Raw genomic sequence first — 19547 nt, forward strand, 5'->3', positions numbered from 1 at the left:
ACAGGGCACAGAAATCCCACGGGCGTCTCACAATGCCGTCACCTCGTTGCTGGTGGAAGGCGGTCCCGGTGCTGCGGGATGGGACGCCGACCGGGAGAGGCGGGGAAGGTGTCCGATGGCGAAGCCTCCCCGATGGCATCGGTGTTGCGGTGTGGCGAGCGTGCGGGGCTACGATCCGGACCCCTCGGGGTGCCGCTGGGGCGGGGGGCTCAGCTGGCTCTCCAGCAGCGCCCGGGACCCCTCGGCCGACATCCGCCGCAGCCGCAGCCGCACGGAGCCGTAGTTGCTCCCGGCACGGCGGGCGGCGCGGGCCCGGCGGCGGGCGGCGGCGGCGGCCAGCAGGAGGGCGGCGAGCAGCAGCCCCCCCAGGGCCAGCAGGGCCAGCCCGGCCACCGTGCAGCGGTCGAGGCGGGCGCGGAGCCGCGCCGCCCTCTCTTCCAGTCGCTCCATCTGCCGCGCCGGTACGCTCGGGTCGGGACGCGCCGCCCGCGGCACAGCCCCCGCCAGGACCACCAGCGCTGCCCCGCTTAGCGCGCAGCCCAGCGCCAGCGCCAGCCCCGGGCCCGGAGCCGGGCCGAGCCCCCCCCGGGCCGCCGCCGTCCGCCGCCGCTTCGCCCGGGCTCCGCAGCTCCGCCGCCCGCGGGGACGCCATGGAGCCGCCGCCCTGCGAGGAGAGAGGTGAGCGGCGGAGGGGCTGCATCCCCCGCACCGCCTGCCCCAGCCGGGATGCACCCCCTCCTGTCACCCCCAAACCCGGCCTCCGGAGCAAGCTGCTCCCGCCCGATCCCCCGAACCCCAAGGACCCGCGTCTCCAAACCGGGCTGCTCCCTCCCTGCCCCCATCAGGCCGAACCTCCCCAGCCCCCGGGACCCACATCCCGAACCGGGCTTTATCCCGCGTTCCCCCGCCGGGTTGTTCCCCCCCCCCCACTCCCTCGTTCCTTCGCTCCCTCCCTCCCAACCTACCCAGGGAACCCTTGACACCCCCTGGGCTGCCTTCCTGGATTCGGGCTGTCCACCCATCTCCACATCCCGGACCTGCCGTCCCCTCCTTTCCCCCGGTTCCCTTCCCGCACCGAGCCGCCTCTCCCCCCGCTCCCCGCACCTAGCTGCGCTCCCTCTTCCTCGGTCCCAGCCGCCTCCCCGGTCCCGCCCCGCCGCTGCCCGCACCGAGCTGCCCCCCCTCGGCCGCCTACCCCCGCCGGCTCCCCGGTGCCGGTGCAGCCGCGGCGGAGGGTGGGGAGGGCGGTGGGACCCCGCGGTGCTCCCGGCGATGCACGCACACACGTGCACACGTAGCGGCGGCTGCCCCGGGGGTGCACACGTGCACACACGTATGCATACACACACACACACACACACACACGGTTGCACACCGGCACCGCCCGTGCAGCGCATCACCTGCAGAGGAGGGATCCCGAGGTGGGGAGTTTGCAGATGGAGGGTGCTAAGCAACACTGCAAAAAGCACGGAATGTGCCCCAGGGGATGTCCATATAGGGTGCCGGCTATGCACCCCCAGCCAGCCCCACTGGGGCCATAGGACAACACCAGGCTGCGGTCTGCAGCACAGAGATCCCCAGCACCGCATTGTTTATTTCCCTTTTCCCACTGCCACCGGCTGCACGCGCTCTGCTTTTCTTTGACCTGAAACTGGACCCAGGCCCGAGCCCCAGCAGTGACCTGCTGGCAGGAACGTGCTTTGAGCCGTGTTGTTAATGAGACGTGTGCTATTCCTGCCTTTGGAGCGGTGCCTGGAGATGGTGGTGCGGATGTAAATCCCGACTGATAGCGGGTGGGCTGCTGAAAGCTGCCGGGAAGATCTGTCCGTCACACTGCCATTCCCTTCAGCACGTTCCCATGCCTCAAACACCTTCACAAGCTCACATATGACAGCATGAGATGATGCTCAGATGCTGCTGCCGGCACCAGGTGGGCTCACATGCTCATTCCCTACACCCTGAGCCCCCCATGAAACAAATCCCGCAGCCACTCTTGGCTCCATGCAACCCACAGCACTGGGGCAATGTCCTTCACGGTGACACCAACAGCAGCTTTCTACCACCATGACATCAACAGGGACTTTCTGTGAAGTCTCTGTGAAATTCAGTCAAAACCACAAAGGTTCTAAGAGGGTGCATGGGGGTGCAGACATAAAGGGGTGCACGTGGATTTCTGTGCAGCTGAAGGCTGTTGCACATCCAGGTGCTGGTGAGGGCTGCTCGGCTCTGGCCCTGCTGCTCAGCGGGGCAGTGACAGCTGACAACTTCATCCTTCCCTCAACACCTTCTGCATTAAACAAATGGTGGTTAAAATTAGCCTCTGGATCATTTTGTAGCCGTTTCCTTCCATGTTTTATTTTTATTTTCTTCCACGTGCCCTTAGGAAGGCTTTCTGCCTGGATTAATTCGTTTCATTTGGCTGATGCTGACCTGCTCCTCCCAAAGCGGGTCCGGGGGTCACCCGCCTCCTTTGCTGCCCTGTGGATGCACACACCACTCTATTATGTTTTGTTCACAGTGAGGGATGTGTGTGCTGTGTGCCTGTGACCGCCCTCCCGGCTCCTCTCCTGCGCTGTGTCAGAAGGCAGAGTCTTCCCAGCACAGCATCCCTGGGGATGCATCCAGAACTGGGCTGAGAAAAGAACGGGATTAAAAATAAATGTAAGTGCATCCTGACACGTTAACCACATTTAGAGAGGTTTCAGTGCCAACCCACTCGGCGCTCAGATACAAGTAGGTCACAGGACGCAGATTGTCCCAAATCAGCAGGAAAGGATGGATGTGGAGCAGGCGGGCAGGAGGGAGAGGGGATGGGAGGAGAGCTCTGCGCTCTGCTGCCACTGCCACTCGTATTTCCTTGGAAGGAACAGAAATGATGATGGTTTGCTCCTGAGCTCTGCGTTTTGGGGCAACCGGCTCCCATAGCGATGAGGCACCGGAATGCGCATGGTCTGTGTGCAGAGCTGCTGTGATCCCATGGTTAGATGGGGCAGCAGCCATCAGGAGGACATGACAGATGGATGAGGGAGATGGGACGTGAGAGGGGGTCCTGCACCTTGCTGTGCTGCTCCGCTGCATTCACAGGATGGGTGCTGAGGGACTGGGATGTGCAGCCCCAAACCTACAGCCCCAAATCCTGCACTGGGCTGATAGGATTGGGATGTGCTGACCCAAACCTGCAGCCCCAAATCCTGCACTGGGCTGATGGGATTGGGATGTGCTGACCCAAACCTGCAGCCCCAAATCCTGCACTGGGCTGATGGGATTGGGATGTGCTGACCCAAACCTGCAGCCCCAAATCCTGCACTGGGCTGGCAGCTGCCCCAAATCTACAGCCCTAAATCCTGCCAACCTGGGAGCTGCCTCAAACCCCATCCCCAGATCCTGCCCCGGATTGGTGAGGCTGCAGCATCCCCGGGGAAAAGAGAGGAGGGATGGAGACCACCGCTATCAGCCCAGGAGCACAGCGAGGAGAGAGACAGCCAAGGTCAGACAGCCCCGCCAAGACGCAGGACGAAACCTGCGGGAGAGCAGGAAATAAATCGGAAGGAGAGGAGAGGAAGAGGGAGAGGGGCAGGAGGGTGGAGGAGGGATGAGGGCACCGAAGGCGGCAGCGGGCGGGCGGGAGAGCTGTGGCTGCGGGGCCGGGCTGTGCGCGGGAGGGAGAGCGGGCGGAGCCGCCACCACAGCGCCGCCAAGGCGCCGCGCCCTCAGCCCTGCTCAGCCTCTCCTCCAGCCGTGGTAACGCAGCACCACGGTGATGCCCCGCAGCCCCTCGCTGCCACCTCAGGATTTCCCCCCCAGGGCCACATAAAGACCCCGTCCCCTGATGGCAGGGCTGGGCGACGCCGTCCCCTCAGGGCCCCGTGATGCCCTCGTGCCCTCAAGGCTGACAGAGTCCCATGGAGCCCCATCCCCTCAGGGCCCCGCCGTGCTCTCCATCCCCTCTTGGCCCCGTGAAGCTCCCACCCCCTCAGGGCTGACAAAGCCCCCCATCCCCTCAGGGCCCCGCAGTGCTTTGCATCCCCTCAGGACCCCACAAAGCCCCATCCCTCAGGAGCCTCACAAAGTCCCCCATCCCTTCACGGCCCCATGAAGCCCCCATCCCCTCAGGGCTGACAAACCCACCCCCACCTCATGGGGGGTGCTCTGTCTCACCTCTCATGGTCCCATAAAGCCCCCATCCCCTCATGCCCCCACCTCCCATGGCACTCACAATCCCACCCCATGCCCCCTTTGCCATCCCAACCCCGTGTTCCCCATCCCCATGACATCTCTCCTTGTACCCTCAGGTGCTGTCAGCTCCAACCCACAGCTCCGGCTCTCTCTGAAGCCCCAGCAGCCATTCTGCTCAGGACCTTCGCAGCCCAAGGGAGGAAGGCAAAACTCAGGCAGAGGCACTGCAGGAATCCCAACAGACCCACACACCATGTTCTACATGCATTTGCTCGTGAACAGGCGTGGGCCGCTGGCCAAGATCTGGCTCGCTGCCCACTGGGAGAAGAAGCTCACCAAGGCTCACATCTTCGAGTGCAATTTAGAGACTACCATTAAAAGGATCGTTTCGCCAAAGGTATGTTATTAAAGCGGGAGAGCATCTCCTGGCGAGCCCTGAGGTGTGAGTGCTGCAGGGAATGGGGCCATTGCTGCTGTAAGCACGTAGTAAGAAGCATTTGTGGCTGCTTCAAAACCAGCGTGAGGCAAATCCCTACTCTGATTTTATTCAGTTCTGACTCAGATATAAGTCTCAATCCCATTAAATGATAGTAATAGAAATATCTTGCTTGTTATTTTACTCTTGAAGGTCTGTGGAATGTACTCGTCTATGGAATAAGAACATTTTTATTGTAGCATTTAAACTGGGGCCGTGAAGATGACCAGAGGGCTGGAGCACCTCTGCTATGAGGAGATGAGGGAGATGGGGGTTTTCAGCCTGGCTCTGAGGAGTCCTCACTGCAGCCTTCCAGTACTTGGAAGGAGCTTACAAATGAAAGGGGGATCAACTGATAGTGATAGGAGAAGGGGGAATGGCTTGAAACTAAGAGAGGGGAGATTTAGGCTGGATATCTGGAAGAATTTTTTTGCTCAGAGGGCAGTGAGGTGCTGGCACAACTGCCCAGAGGAGCTGTGGGAGCCTCATTCCTGGAGGCACTCAAGGCCAGGCTGGATGGGGCCCTGGGTGTCAGTGTTGTGCCACTGGGGTCTCCTCAGAGATTTTGAGCTGCAGGTACACAACACAGCCTGGGAACTGACAGGATCTGAGGAAATTGTCTCAAACAAACAAACAAACAAACAAAACCAAATTCAGCCACTACACCAAAATCAAGGGAGAAAGAAAGCTACTGTAAAACTGTACAGAGACATTTGAGGACTATTTTTTGCTGATGTTACAGTAAGTAACTTTTGACATATAATAACTATCCTTGCACTTTCAGTGGACTCCTTCCAGACCCATCGTTATAAGCAGATAAGTACATAAATAAGCTTAATTGGAGACTCTTATAAGAGATTCTGCATGAATCCTTTGTGTATCACAGAGAAGTTGGGACTCAAGCACAGATGCAGGCAGTATCCATGACTCAGTCCTTGGCCTCTCAGTTGCAATTGCATCCAAGGGAACAGTGAGAACATTTTGCACTGTTATTAATTGATGGTGAAGGAGATCTGAGGCTTTCTGCTGGTGCAAGCAGGATTTTTTTTCCCTATGAAAATACCTGTTTGATAGTGTAAATTTTATCATCTGTCTTCCATGGGTTATGATTAATCGAGCATAATTGGTTTGGGACTTAGGCTTCAGCATGGCGATGCTTTGGAGCAGAAGCAATTAGAAACTCCTAGCTCTGAATATTGCTTTGTCTCTGATCCTCTGTCACAGGACAAAGCTCTCTGCAGGTGTGTTTTTACCAGAACTCTGTTACTACTGTGCAGTATTTCCATTTTAAATTGTTTTTTTCTTTGTTGTTTTTTGCTTTGCTATTAACTGCTGAACAACCTTTTAAACTCATCCAAGTTTACAATAGCTCTGCGCACCTCTGGGCACTTACTGCTGGGAGTGGTGCGGATCTACCACAGGAAAACAAAATACCTCCTGGCAGACTGCAGTGAAGCTCTGACAAAAATGAAGACAGCCTTTCGTCCAGGTACGTGCAGGACTCTGCACCTTCCCACCTGCATTGCTTTCTGCTTTGTTAACTGTGGTTGTTTCAGTCACGTACAGGTCACTGGTCTCAGAGGACACTGAATGTATTGGTGCATGCTGCTGATGGTTAATCTGGCTTAACTGAATGCAATTTCAACTCTTTGACTCCTTTAAAAGAAGCAGTATCTTAAATGGTCCTCCAAGAAGCAGCTTGAATTCAGCTTCCATTGCTAGATAATTAATTGTCACCGCTGATGACTCCAACAACAGGTCTAAGAACCTGTTAGTGCCAGATCTCACTGTGTTTTGAGCTCTAGCCACAAAGCTAGCAAGAAGGGAACTGAGATGATGGAATCCTTTCCAGAGAGGCTGTGTGTTTGCCATGTTAAGGTGACAAATGGGGAGGCACTGTTGTCTAAAAAAAAGACTTAAAATACCAACATCCATTGCCAGCCTCACTGTCCTTTGTGACCTAGATTGGTTGCAGAATATTGAACACCCACTCTGCGTGGTTTTCAAGGACGTGGCTGTGATCAGTTAATATCTGTGAACGTGGAAACCACTGGAAGAATCACTTGCAATAAGTATGCAGTGCTGTTTTTAGTGGGTGCTGTAGCAGCTTGGAGGGGACTGTGCAGCACATGAACAGAAGGCAGTGGTCACAGCTGCTGCAAGGGAAACTCCAACTAGCTGCAGGAGGGGAACAGTTCACACTGGCAGCAGTAAAATGCTGAAACAGGTTGTCCAGGGATTCTGTGGACTCTCCATCATCAGAAATAGTCAAAAGTGATCTAGCTTAAGAATTAATTCTGTTTTGAGCCAAAGCTTGGATTAGGTGACCTTCAGAAATCCCTTCTAACCTGAGTTGTTCCAGCATTCCCTGGCTGCTAGGTATTTGCAGCCAGTTGTTATGATTATTTGACGCTGGAGAATAGTGTCATGTAGACCCTGGATAGAAAAACAAAGCACAGTCACCCACCTGAAGTCATAGTGACTTCACATAGCTGTGCATAAGCACAGTGCATTCACAGTTTTTCAAGAGCTGTACCAGTGTCCACCAGCAGCATCCTCTTCCCTGTCTGTCTGTAAAATATGGCTCCTAATTATATGCAAATTAAGTATTTTCATTCCACTTTGGAGTCTCGTTGACAAATTGCCCACGCTTTTTGTTCTCTGTGATGGCAACAGACCTTTCTGACAGGTTTACAGTGGGAGGACATTACTTCTATGTGATGGCTGTTTATGTCGTTTCCTTTAGGACTTGTTGACCTCCCAGAAGAGAGCTGTGAGGCTGCTTATCAGTCCATTACATTGCCTGAAGAATTTCATGATTTTGAAACAACGCTACCTGATCTAAAGTAAATTCTCCCTCCTTTTTATTCATTATTTCACTGTTTTCAGATGTAAAAGACATCCTTACAGTTATCTGACCAAGACTTGCATGGAATTGTTTTAATTTGACAACTGATCTCTTCTGAATCCCGAGTTGAACTTTACAAGGCTGCAGTCACAACACTGTGCTTTTGCAGAGCTCCTGCAAGTCCATTTAACCACCAAACTTGAACAATAAAATACATCAAGCCCACACTTCCAGATTTTCTCACTTACAATTGTCTGAGTGAACCCTGCAAAGAGATTCCTGTCCTTGGAGAAGCTGTAAAAGCCTGAATGTTGTTGTAACACGTGGAGCCTGTGGTTTGTAGGCTCACAGTGTTGTGCTGTTCTGCTGTGTAAATGCTTTTCATTTCTGCTCCCTTGCTCTTTGGGCCCCGGCTGTTTTATCAGCTCTAGGAAGCTTTGCTTCCAATGAAAAGCCAAAGTGTTTCTTTGGCTTTTTGGAATGGATCAGCACTAATGTAGAAAAAGTGATAAAAGCAGAAGGCTAAGATGTGTTTCCATGCCCCAAAAGAGCCAGGATAGTGGATTTCAACAGAGATTTTCTCTGCACCTCACCATAAATGCAGCTTGAAGGCATCTGTAAGTCTTTAGTATTTTCTAAGTGCAGCTGGGATGTAATACTAGTTATTCCATTTATTCAAGTACCCCAATGTGCCACGTCTTTCTGCCTTTTCTGTCTACCCAAAGAATCCCTATGGTTTGGTGTAAAGATGACAGTGGGACATTAATTCGATGCCTTCTATGTGACAAGTGCCTGGTAGTGAGCAGGGCCTGAGCGTGACCAAACTCACACGAGCCCAGATTTGTGGCAGAAGAATAGAGAACTAGGAAATAGAGAGGAGCACGGGTGCTTCCCTTGTCCTGCAGACATGCCCACTGCTCCTTGAACAGATTGCTTTCTGGCTTCACGTCTGGATTGTTTGGTCACAGAGTGCCAGGTTGGGGATTGCTCTGAGACCATTCAGCTGAATGCTTTCCCCTGATTCACGGACCTCTTCCTACGCAGTGTTTGGTTACAACCATTCCAGATTCAGCCTCCACTGTACAACCTACATTGGAGACTGCACAGGAGGCCTGGCTAGCAAAGAAAGCAGCTGCCTGCTTGCTTGGAGGTAGCCCTCATAACCCACAGCCAGCATCTGTTTTCCATATGCTCGTTTTGAGCTTCTAGAGGAAACTCAAAGCAGTGGTTTTTGTGCATCAAATCTTAAATAGCTTGAATGCTGATGGCTTTGGGAGCCAGTTCTCTCTCCACAGAAATGAGGATCAGGTGGGATGCTTTCAATGCCATAGGAAGCAGTTATCTTCTGGGGTTTTTCAGCAGAATGTCAGGTTTGCAGACTGGTTAGCAACACGTTTTCACAGTCAAGTGAAATGGAGAATGAGTTTCAGTTCATCCTGTATTTTGTATAATGTTTCTTTCATCAGTGCCATTGATGTTGCTGAGCATTTTACCTTGAATCAGAGCAGAGCTGAAGACATCACACTTAAAGAGGATTATGAAAGCAATGTACTTCTCTGTGATAGGAGCTTTGGTGAGAGAAGTTGAGAAATTAGAAATATTCCATAAGGAAAAGTATGTTTTATGCAAAACGTTGTACAGTGAGTAATTTATGTGAAAAACCCATCCCTAAAAGAGCATTTGTTTATGTTTGTGCTGACTGCCCTACCGTGGTCTCACACTGAAATTTCCCTGTAAGCACTCTAATTAAGTCATAGAATGTGATCTTGGAAACAGGGAATCAAACCCAACGTTTGGCAGTAGATGAAATTGACTTTTGTCCATTCCATGTGAGGCACGGGACGTCCTACAACCTTTGAAAGCTGTTTGAAAAACTCAGGAGGTGGAGAAATGCACGTTTCCCATAGAGGCGTACAGGTGGAGCCTGACACTGCCTGTGTTTGTCCAGATGAGGAATCAGATGCGCTGAGGAAACAGAGCTGCTTCGATGTGAGCCTCCTGAGGAGCAGCTGCAGCCTCGTGGCCGATCGCAGCTCTGCAAGCGTGAGTGGAGACCAGGCTGCTGAGCGTGAGGGCTGGCGCCGCTGGGAGCAGGACTGCTTCGGGGATGAGGAGGCTGGAGCAGACATGATTGGTAGAGAAACAGAATCGCTTTCTTTCAAAATGTTTTTTATTACCGCAGGGGAACAAATGAAACGGCTTGAAAGTCGTCGTTTGCAAGCAGCAATTCGTTCTTCTGTTTTTATGCTGTGTTTTTTTGCAGCTTGTCACTGTGTCTGTGATCACGTAGATGTCACTAAGTACAAACTAAAGATTTTAGGGCTTTTTTGGAGTTAAATGCGTTTGATTTATATTTATTATTGAGTAATTTGATGTATATTTATTATAAGTAACATTAGGCTACGTCAGGCTACTGCATGACAGCTACTGCTTAGAATGATTCAACTGTGTGCTTTCTGTTTAAGAAATCCTACTGAGGGATGAACAAAATAGCCTAACTAATGGCATTCTTGATATGGAAGAAGAACTTCCTTTGTCACACGACCTGCAGGAGAGCAGCACAGCAGGTGAGTTGGCAGCACCTCCTCCTCACGCCTCACATGAACTCTGCTCCTGTACCCGTGCCTCAGTTACTCCCATTCAGCTCTGTGTGCATGGATCAACATCCCGAGCCCTTTTCCTTTGTTAGTTTCGTTTCCTTCTTTCCTGGTGTGTGTCATTCACCATTTTAGGTATAATTTACTTGGACATAGGAATTCCAGACACACAACTTGACAGCGCTTAGAAACACAGGTGCATGATATCCTGAGATCCACACTGCAGCTTAGGCAGTAAGGTCACTTCTGTAGGGAAAAGGAAACAGAGCGGAGTAACTTTGAATGTTACCTGCCAATAGGACTTCACATTTCAGCCACAAGTGACTTTCAGTCATTCCCACAGGTGTTCTAAGCCTTGTTTCTGTCTGGTATCACTCTGCTGATATTCAGTTTGTTTCACTGCCTGCCCTAACAGGGTCTTGTGTCAGCAGAATGTAAGCAGCAACAGTGCAGATGCAGTGGTTCAGGTCACTGTGATTACAGACTGAATCAGTTTGCAAATTCTGAGCTTTCCTTTGCTGTCTTGAATGTTGTGAGGTGGAGAATTCATTCCATCCTGACAAGGTTTTGATCTGGATCTTTTGCTGGGTGTTCTTATAGCCAAGTCCAAGCATGCAGACACTGCAGTGAAGACAGAAGGTCATCTCATGAACGAAACAATGCTTTTGCCTAAAGAAGAAGAAGGGTTTGTGCTTGAGCCAGTTGATGATACAGGTCAGAACTCCATCAGTTTCTTGCTGGCTGTTTGCATTGCTGTATTTGGTTTTCTCCTTGTTAGTGTAAATATTTGCAAAACATTATCTTCACTTTTGTTTGCTCCTGCTGTCAAGAGTTCTGTTCTATGCTCATTCTCATACAAAACCAGGTTGATGGGTATTGTCTGATCTGCCCAGTTCTCTGCTTACAGCTCCTTCCCCATACCAAACCAAATGCTGCTGCTCTGCAGTTCTGCTGGCAGTGCTACCAGAAGTTCAGCTGAGCTTTTGTTGCCAGTGACACCTCCACGATCCCATGTGTGTAAAACCACAACCTTACACTCTGAGGCTTTGGGATCTCTTGTCTTTATTAAGATTAAAAAAGAAAAATGTCTCTTCATCTGTGTGTAAATCTAGGTCTCAGCCATTCTGATGGTGGCTGCTAGCACACGAACGAGTTCATACTGATGATATTTAGAATACTGGCATTTTCCAGCCTGCCAAGACAAAGTTGAGGAAGCTACAGTTGTACAACCAATCAGCAGCTCTGTTCTGTGTTTACAATCCACATCTCAGTCTAACTGCCAAAGTATTAAACTGACAAATACAGATATTAATTATAAGCTAATGAAGCCTGTTGAGTACATTGGGAGTTCTTGGAACAATTAATTCCTGGTGGATTAAAGATAGCCTGCTCAGTCCCGTTCACGTATCATGTGTTCTCATTAAGTCACTGTGTTCCTGATTCCTCAGTGCAGTATTCATGTCTCCTGTAATTAAACACCTCTGGGTTTCCTGTACAAGAATACAGAGAGGAAGCTTTACAGACACTTCTGGGGGAACAGGCCATCCTCTTCAGCTCTGTGAAGTCAGGAGGTCTCCAGCTGTCCATTTACTCACACTGGTTCCCTTCACACTTAAGTTTTCTGTGGATGGCACCTTATTTGTGTATGCCTGCTCTGTAATGGCTGTTGAAAAACAGGCCTCCATCAGAAATGAGAGGAGCTGATCCTTGTCAGCTTTGCATATTGAAATTCCCAACAGTGAACATGAGGCTGAAGGGGACGATTAGCTGAGGGTCCTCAGCTGTCCCCATCTCTGCTAGTCAGCCCTGCAGGTAGGTGTGCCTGCAACAGAGGCCAAGGATCACAGGTTGCTAAGGATGGGAGGAACCTCTTGTGGCCATCTGTGTTCTGAGGTCAATGCTTTTTTATTTTTTGAACGCTTGATCTCTTTAGATTTCAACCAGAGGAAAAGCAATAAAAGGAAGAGGAAGTTGCTTGTGGATGCAGACAAGGAGCTCAGCTGCCATGCTATATACCACCAGCTTAACAACAGCCTGGGCACCCTTGTTGCATTAGACCTCGCACCTCCAACTAAACAAACAATGATGTGGAAAGAATCAGGAGGAGTGGAAACACTCCTGTCCCAGCCTGCACAGCTTTTGTTTCATGCTGAGCTGCAAATGGTAAAGGTTTCTTCCTTGTTGGTTTGTGTGCCTGTGTGTAGGTGATGGGACTGTTGCACATCCAGGATGGAACTGCCAGGGGTTTGCACAGCACTGCTGGAAGTATTGTGTCACAGCTCTGTTCCATTGGACACCTAATGATTATTTGCATGCTCATCACTAATTGCTTCAGCAGAAAGACCATCTGTGCAGCTCCTGGCTTCAATCTCCAGTGCTCCAGCAAGTTAAAAATGATCAGGAGATCATCTTGCCTTTCAGGTGCTCCACGGGTTCTGGTTGCTGTGTCCCATGGGTGAGCAGAGCAGGGCAGGGCAGGGCAGAACACCCCTTGCATGCTTGTAGACCTTAATGCTCTTTTTGTGCAAGGGAGAGAGATTTGCTCCATGGAAATGTATGTGTCAAATCCTTCCATGCCCTGTGTGCTATCTGACAGGTCTTTTGAAGAAGTTGCACGTTTAGGAATGATGATGAAATGAAGAAAGATCGACTGGTGTGCAGGGAGGTGGAGAAAGGTGCAGTGCTGGCTCTGTACAGCAGCCTGGTGCTAATTGCACTGCGTTCTCTCTGTTGGATCTGCAGGCAAACAGCTCAGCAGGTTCCATGGGGCAGAACAGCTTCACCTCTTGGAGTCCAGATGCACAATTAGAGCTCGTTCCTTAGCTGTTCCTATGACATTTCTTCATAGAATTTGCTGCCAAAGGGCCATTCCTTTTTTAAAGGTGCAGATTTGAAATGACTCAATGCAAATCTCTAAATTCTGGGGTGAGGTGATGAACTTGCAACTCATCTTCATACCTCTGCTTTGATGCTTGCAAATAATCTAACACTGTATTCTGACAGTAAACAAAAAATAATTGCTTTCAGTTCTTTGCAAAATGCTTCAAGAGAGGTAGATTTGAAATGAGAAGAAATGTAACACAGATGGAGACAGAAAAAGCAAAGGAGGAGCAAGATGCCACAGGTAATGTTTTAATTCTGCTGTGGCAGAATTAGCTGTTAGCAAATACTCTATTTTATGTGATGTTTCAGACGTGCACAGCGTGCAGCATTCTACAAATCAAAGGTCAAAACATTTCAACCATCAACAAAACTGGCTGTTTTAATTACAAAAATACTTGTTTGGCTTTTTTTAAGGGCAGGTGAGCAGTCGTTTCATCTTGAGCCTTGTGTTTCTTTGTCAATACAGAGGTGCTGATAACAGATGAGTCGAGTTACCTGCAGGAGTTGGACTGCTCCGAGGCTGAGGGAAAAACTGGCAATGATTTGTTTGCACTGGCAGCATGGAATAGCAGCAATGGAACTGTGAATGGCTTTGGTGAAACCCTGGTGAGTGGTTTCCTTCTGTTCTGCAGACCCAGATGTACTTCCTGGCTCCATTTTGTGTTGGGGTTCCTTTTCAAACAGGTGAAGAAATTGTTAACGTAGGTTTGCAAAGCCTCTCACTTCAGGAAAGTTTATTCAGGAGCATTTTGGCAGGCTCTCACAATGAGGGAGCTGTCTGTTAAAATGTCTGTTAATTGGTATAGATTACAGTGTGATCACGAAGTATGGCTGGAACCTGGATATAAACCATAGCCTGTTTGTAAAGAAAAGATGCTTTTTCATGTCTAAAGATGGTGATGCTTATCTTTGGTGTCAAAAGTTGAGAAAACGCTCGAGCAATAACAAATTATGTAGTTGTGCCATCTTTAATGTGAAAGGGGGGACTTAGGAGTGTATGGAAGACCTTGAAGTTGACAGAGAATGACAAAACTGGACTTGATGGCAGGAGAACATTCAAGGCTTGTGCCTAAACGAGGGTAGATCCCACGTGAGAAGAGGTGTGGTAGAAACAGCAGCTGTTAAACTGTTCTGGAAAGTATTTGTAACAGTGAACTGAGCAGAATTGTTGTCACACAGCACAATGATGCCTAAATTGCAGCACCAGCTGATGCACCTCCCTGTTCTGACAGCAGGATGAAGCTGCTTTCTCTGAGAGCTCCGTGCTGGTGAATAATTCAACGGGCCGAGAAGCTCCAGTGCAGCAAGCTGAGATAACACACGTGTGTATGCTTACAGCTGGCAGTTCTCACACTGCAGAACAGCATCATTTCACAGGAATATTTCTTAAAAATAGTTACAATTCCATGAATTTACAGTGGGTTTTGGTGTGCTACCAATTTTTGACACGTTTGCCTTCTAACTTTCCGTTGTATTTCCCATCAAGGAGCGAGAAATGGAAAATAAAGACAACGAAGAGGTTCAGTGGAGCAAAAGAACTCTTCAGGTGTTAAAAACCTTACAGGTAACACTGCTGGATTTTGAAACTAGAAGCCCAAACCAGGTATTGATTTCTATTGGGCTGTTTCAGAAAACCTCCTGCTTCCACTGCGTAGCATCACTGTGTGTCATATGCAGAGTGTAACTGCATTTTGTGGGGTGTTGGTGGAGGAAGCCAGGATTCTCAGTGCCTGACATCACGTTCACTCTCCCACAGCTGCTGGAATTGCTGTGGAATTGGACTGGAAATGCTCTGCACTTTTGTTTGCAGTGCTTGCTGTAGCACTGATATTTTGTTCTCTCCAGCATCCCCACAAAGCCCAACTTCCAAGCACTTGCAGGCTTGCAGGATCTCTGCCATGCATCGCAGGGTGCCTTCATTTGACTGCTCAGCTGCTGGAGCTCTTCCTGAGATGAAGGCTATGGAAAAGCGTGGTGGTTGTGCTGCAGATGGTCGCCCCTTCTCTAAAAGGTTTTAATGCCCCAGGGCTTTCAAGATGCTTCAACACGAGCAAGGCAGGCAGGGCTTATCCTGCCTTCCTTGCAGAAAGAACTTCGGGGCTGGTGGAGCTGTGTGATGCCACGTGCTGTGCTCCCACCAGCAGGAACGTGGCAGGCAGCCTGGGCTGTCCCAGCACTCAGTGTCCAAGCCCTCACTGGGTCACCTTGTTGCTGAGCTTCTGCCAAAGCAAAGCTCACCAAACCCTGCTTCCAAGCCTGGCTTTTCCCCACTGCCTGAGTTTGGCTCCGCAGCCTTCTTGGTTGTTTAATGATGTGAGCATCTTTAAAAGGTTCTGTGCAACACCCATAAAGAACTCCGTATGTATATGTGCAGCCATTAAAAACCAAGCAACAATAGGGGTGAGTTAGCTGGAACTGGAAATGCCTGTGGTGTGGCTGGTGTTCTGCATCCCAAGAACAGGGCATGCAGTGACTTTGATTGCTTTGCATCACGAAAACCATTACAGGTAGGCTTCCTCGTGGGCTCCAGTGCTGTTTCACTGAGTTCAGTGGAGCTGTGGGCATGTGTAGATGTTAGTAACATACGTAGGTGCCAGCAGTACTACAGCAATCGAATGTGAAGAGCCACTGTGTGAGAGTAAATGCCTGCTAAGGCCCTGTTCAAGGCCTTCAGGCAGGAAATAGTGGTTCTGAGCAGCACTGTTCAATCCAGACTTACTGAGCTCTGCTTTTCCATGACCCGACTGCTTCTCTTTTTCTCTCCTGCAGCACCTGAACAAATCTGGAGTGAATTCCTTCAGCTTCCGGGAGATCTGTCAGAAGAATAACCGGAAAGAAGTGGCAGTGAAGTTTTACATCTTCCTTGTCCTGCAGAAGCAGATGGTCGTTGAGTTGGTTCAGCGCGCTCCCTTTGCAGACATCACAGCCGCCGCCGGCCGAATGTTCAGCGCTCACTGAAATCCCCCAGCAGCCAGATAAGCTCAGCCAAACGCCGTTCTGTTCTCTTTTCCCTGCACAGAAATGGAACTCTCATCAAACCACGGCGGACTGAGCAGAGTTCTTTCATCCCTGCGCCCTCTCAGAACCGCACGGCCACCAATTGGTGCCGCTGTGTGGCTGCGGTGTTGCTGAGCAAGCTGTTCACTGCTGTGCTCAGTTTCAATGTAGGTATGTTTATAAAAAGCTGTTACTCACCCTGTTGATAATAGGCAGCTCAAATTCATGCTCCCCCTCAGACATTTGCAGCATGAGGGGCTTGATGAAAGCTCTTCTTTCTTAGAGTCCAGTGTTGGAAATTAGGTTATTTTCGGCTTGTGTGTTAATTAGGTATTGTGGTGAGAGAAGGGAAGTCCTTTAAGCTGTCTTTGAATTCATTCAAAATTATTTATTTCAAAGAATGTTCAATGCTTGTCGTGTTCAGCTCTAACAAGCAACTGCCTGCAGCACTGCTGTTGTGTGTTGAGATGGAAACTTCTGCTGTCCTTGAGGTCAGGAGGAAATCTGCCTTCCAGGAACCCCAGCGCTGTTCCATTTCGTGGGGCATTTATACAAAGACTAACAGCTCCCCTTAAGCATAGGCCAACATAAAAACGGTTGTTAGAAATGTCAGTGATCCTTTGTACATTTATCTGATTTATTTAAGGCCTCTACTGCCATTCTGTTGGTAATTCCCACGTGCTGAAAGCGTGGCTGTGTGCATTTGGTGCTCCAGGACATCCCAGTGCTCTGGCTGTGCTGACACCTCTTTCTATGGAATCAATAAAAGTCTGACCATGATGTTTGCTGTGTATTTGTTCTGAAGGATCAAAACTGGTGCCGCCTCACTTCGGTCCAGGCTCATCTTGGTGTTTGCTGTGATCTTTACATGTATGAGGGTGGATGATGCTGTCATCCTGACTCTCCAGGCCTTCCTGTTGGTTACACCCCTGTGTGCCCAGCCTTGCTAATGTGGTGCTCGACACCACAAGGGGTCAGGAGGTAAACAGCACAGAGGACAGGCCTGGGAGACGAGGAGAAGCCGTTCCTTCCCCCGAAGGCACCTGAAATGAATGTGTGTTGCAGCAGAGCTGCTGCCTGCACCACGTCTGCCGCTGCCATACCAGGGAGAGGAGCTCTGGCAGCAGCTGACACGAGGACAATTTGCTCTTTCAGAGAGGGAGGCTTCACGTTGGGTTCACCAGGAACTGGAGACACAAAAGGAGGCTGGAGGAGAGCAGAAGACAAGCGGGAATAAACCAGAGGCAGGTTGGCAGGATATGCATACACTGAAAGCAGTCTGTATGGCAGAGTAAATGAGGTGCAAACCTTGCTGTAAATAGCAGAGGAAGAAAGACGAGCACATCTACAAAACAGGTTTGTCAGAATTCCAAAATAACTGGCTGGGGAGTCACACACGGAGCTGCAGAGGAAGCCCAGCATGCTGGCACTGCTTTTACATGTGCATGGGCTGAAACGTGGGCTTGGTTTTCCTTCTCGGTCAGGTGTGCTCTGAGGTTGGGCTGTGATTTGGATCCAGGAACACGTCCTGCTCTGACCTCGCCAGCACACGAACCGTTTCCTCCCTTAAATCCATATGCACATGCAGACGTGTAGGATCCAACGCACGCAGCTGTCAGGTCGGTTCCTGCACTGCAACCTCGCTGCGCTGCCCAGGGCTCAGCGGAACGGAGCTGCAGCACCGGGCTGCCCCCACCGGCTGGCTGCAGAGATCGATGCGAGCCCTGCTGGGGAGGGCAGAGCTCAGCCTCCCACCCCAGGTGCAGCTCCTTCCATCGTTACGTTCAGCCGGCTGCGAATGGAAGTGTGCGGGCAGCACCGTGAGTAACCGCGGGACGGAATTCACGTTTCCCGTTGCACTGACAGCACCCGCCCGGACCCCAGCCCGGCTCGCCCCGCTGCCGCAGCCCCGCTCTGCTGATCCTCCGCTCCAGCTGCCATGAATCGAAGCTTTTTTGCTATACGGACGTGCGCCGTTAGCGGGGCTGGGGGGGAGCACGGCGGGTGCGGAGGGGTCTGGAAGCCCGACTTTTTATTTTTCCTGCTTTTTTGGGGGGAGTTACCATAGAAACCAGGGAAACCCCGCGGGGGGGCAGCCGGGCTGCCGTCGCTTTAAGAGCGCAGAGGAGCGAGAGGCAAATTACGCAGCTGCGACGCTCATCCCTCCCTCCCTCTCTCCTGCCTCCATCCCTCCCTGCCGGCTCCATCCCTCCCTCCCTCCCTCCCTCCGCCGCCGCACCCATGGAGGCCGGCGCAGGTGATGGAGGCCGCGGGGTGGTGGTGGGGGTCCCGGCCCTGCTCCGTGCTCCCCCCCGCTTACCGCCCGCTCTCTCCTTTCCCCTCCAGGTCGCTGAGCCCGGCGCTGCCGCCCCCGAGAGCCGCGGGCCCCGCGCAGGTGAGCAGGGAGGGGGCACCGGGGTCCGATCTGGGGGGGTTTGAGGACGGGGGGAGCTGCGTGTGCCGGGGGGGTCGAAGGGCAGAGAGGGGGTGCTCGGGGAGGGCAGAGCACCAGGCCTGCAGTACAGCCCATGGCACACACCGGACACACGTCATGCGTGCTCCAGCCCTGCACTGCATGCAGCAGCCCCGCATTGCACACGCCTGCACTGTGCCCACAGAGCAGCAACGCAGGCACTGATGCCTTATTGCATGCACTGGGTCCCTGCAGTGGGAATCGCTTGAATTGTGGTCGCTGGCCTTGCAGTGCACCCCCACCTCATGTAGCAGACCCACCTCGATGCATTGTACCCATATGACGTGCGTCACACCCATATGGCATGCACCAGAACCCCACTGCATGCACCAAACCCACCCTCCATGCACCAAAACCCCATCAGCCCCATCCTCTGTGCTCCAACCCCACACCACATGCACTGGACACACCCTCCTTGCATGCCCCAAACCCTCCTTGCATGCCCCAGACCCGCACCTGCTCCATGCAGAGCCCAGTTGTGCCTCCTGGCACTATGGGGCACTGCAGGAGCTGGAGCTGCTGTGCGATTGAGATTTGATTACTTAATGGCTTAAAGCTCCATCTCCAAAGGGATAGAAAGCACATGAGCAGATTGATGAGCTGTGCGCTCCTTTCCTCTTCTCCCTGCAAGGTCAGTGCTGCCTGCTTGTCACATCCAAACCCACTGCCATGCATTGGGTGTGCCTGTAAAACAGCAGTGCTCCCACTTTGCTCTGGGTAACGCATGGGCTGTGTTGTGACCTTGTGCAGGGAAGCAAAGATGACATTGCAGGGCTTTGGGGGTCTCTGCTTGGGGTCAGGAAAGGCGATGCTTGCAGATGTGTGCCCACAGTGGGGAGCGTTGCAGCAGGACGGGACAGGAGATGTGGCACAGTGCTAAATGGGACGGTGCAGCAGCACAGGGACCCTATTTGGGGTGGGTGGGGGTGAGGGCAGCCCTACCGCTGCCACGCTGCGGCTGCGTGTGTGCTGGGAGGGAGGGGTGGCTGTTATGCTGGAGGATGAATCCATCGTCTGCATCTCTGCCTTCCTGCCCTGAAGGAGAGCTTTCCTCTCCCTTCCGTGTGGCTGCAAGGGGTGGTGGAAGCACTGGGCACC

General features: G+C 51.5%; 1 protein-coding gene across 1 annotated transcript; it reads left to right on the forward strand.

The window, feature by feature from the left end:
• The first annotated feature begins 4365 nt into the window (after window positions 1-4365).
• On the forward strand, window positions 4366-16756 carry RAD21L1 (RAD21 cohesin complex component like 1). The gene is made up of 13 exons (XM_042884753.1): window positions 4366-4573; window positions 6011-6140; window positions 7398-7497; window positions 8966-9072; window positions 9448-9633; window positions 9965-10066; window positions 10697-10810; window positions 12030-12259; window positions 13124-13220; window positions 13446-13585; window positions 14212-14301; window positions 14466-14543; window positions 15749-16756. Exons 1-13 carry the CDS (start codon window positions 4430-4432, stop codon window positions 15935-15937), a joined length of 1707 nt encoding a protein of 568 aa, XP_042740687.1. The 5' UTR covers window positions 4366-4429; the 3' UTR covers window positions 15938-16756.
• Window positions 16757-19547: the final 2791 nt, after the last annotated feature.

This window comes from Lagopus leucura, unplaced genomic scaffold (genome assembly GCF_019238085.1).
Source record: "Lagopus leucura isolate 7727_CA_CO unplaced genomic scaffold, USGS_WTPT01 Super-Scaffold_100045, whole genome shotgun sequence".
Classification (NCBI taxonomy): Eukaryota; Metazoa; Chordata; class Aves; order Galliformes; family Phasianidae; genus Lagopus; species Lagopus leucura.

Excerpts from the sequence above, each read along its gene's own strand:
- RAD21L1 (XM_042884753.1), top strand. The coding sequence starts at position 4,430 with ATGTTCTACATGCATTTGCTCGTGAACAGGCGTGGGCCGCTGGCCAAG. Across the intron at positions 9,634-9,964 it reads GGCTGGAGCAGACATGATTG|AAATCCTACTGAGGGATGAA; the intron begins GTAGAGAAACAG and ends TTTCTGTTTAAG. Across the intron at positions 14,302-14,465 it reads AGCAAGCTGAGATAACACAC|GAGCGAGAAATGGAAAATAA; the intron begins GTGTGTATGCTT and ends TTTCCCATCAAG.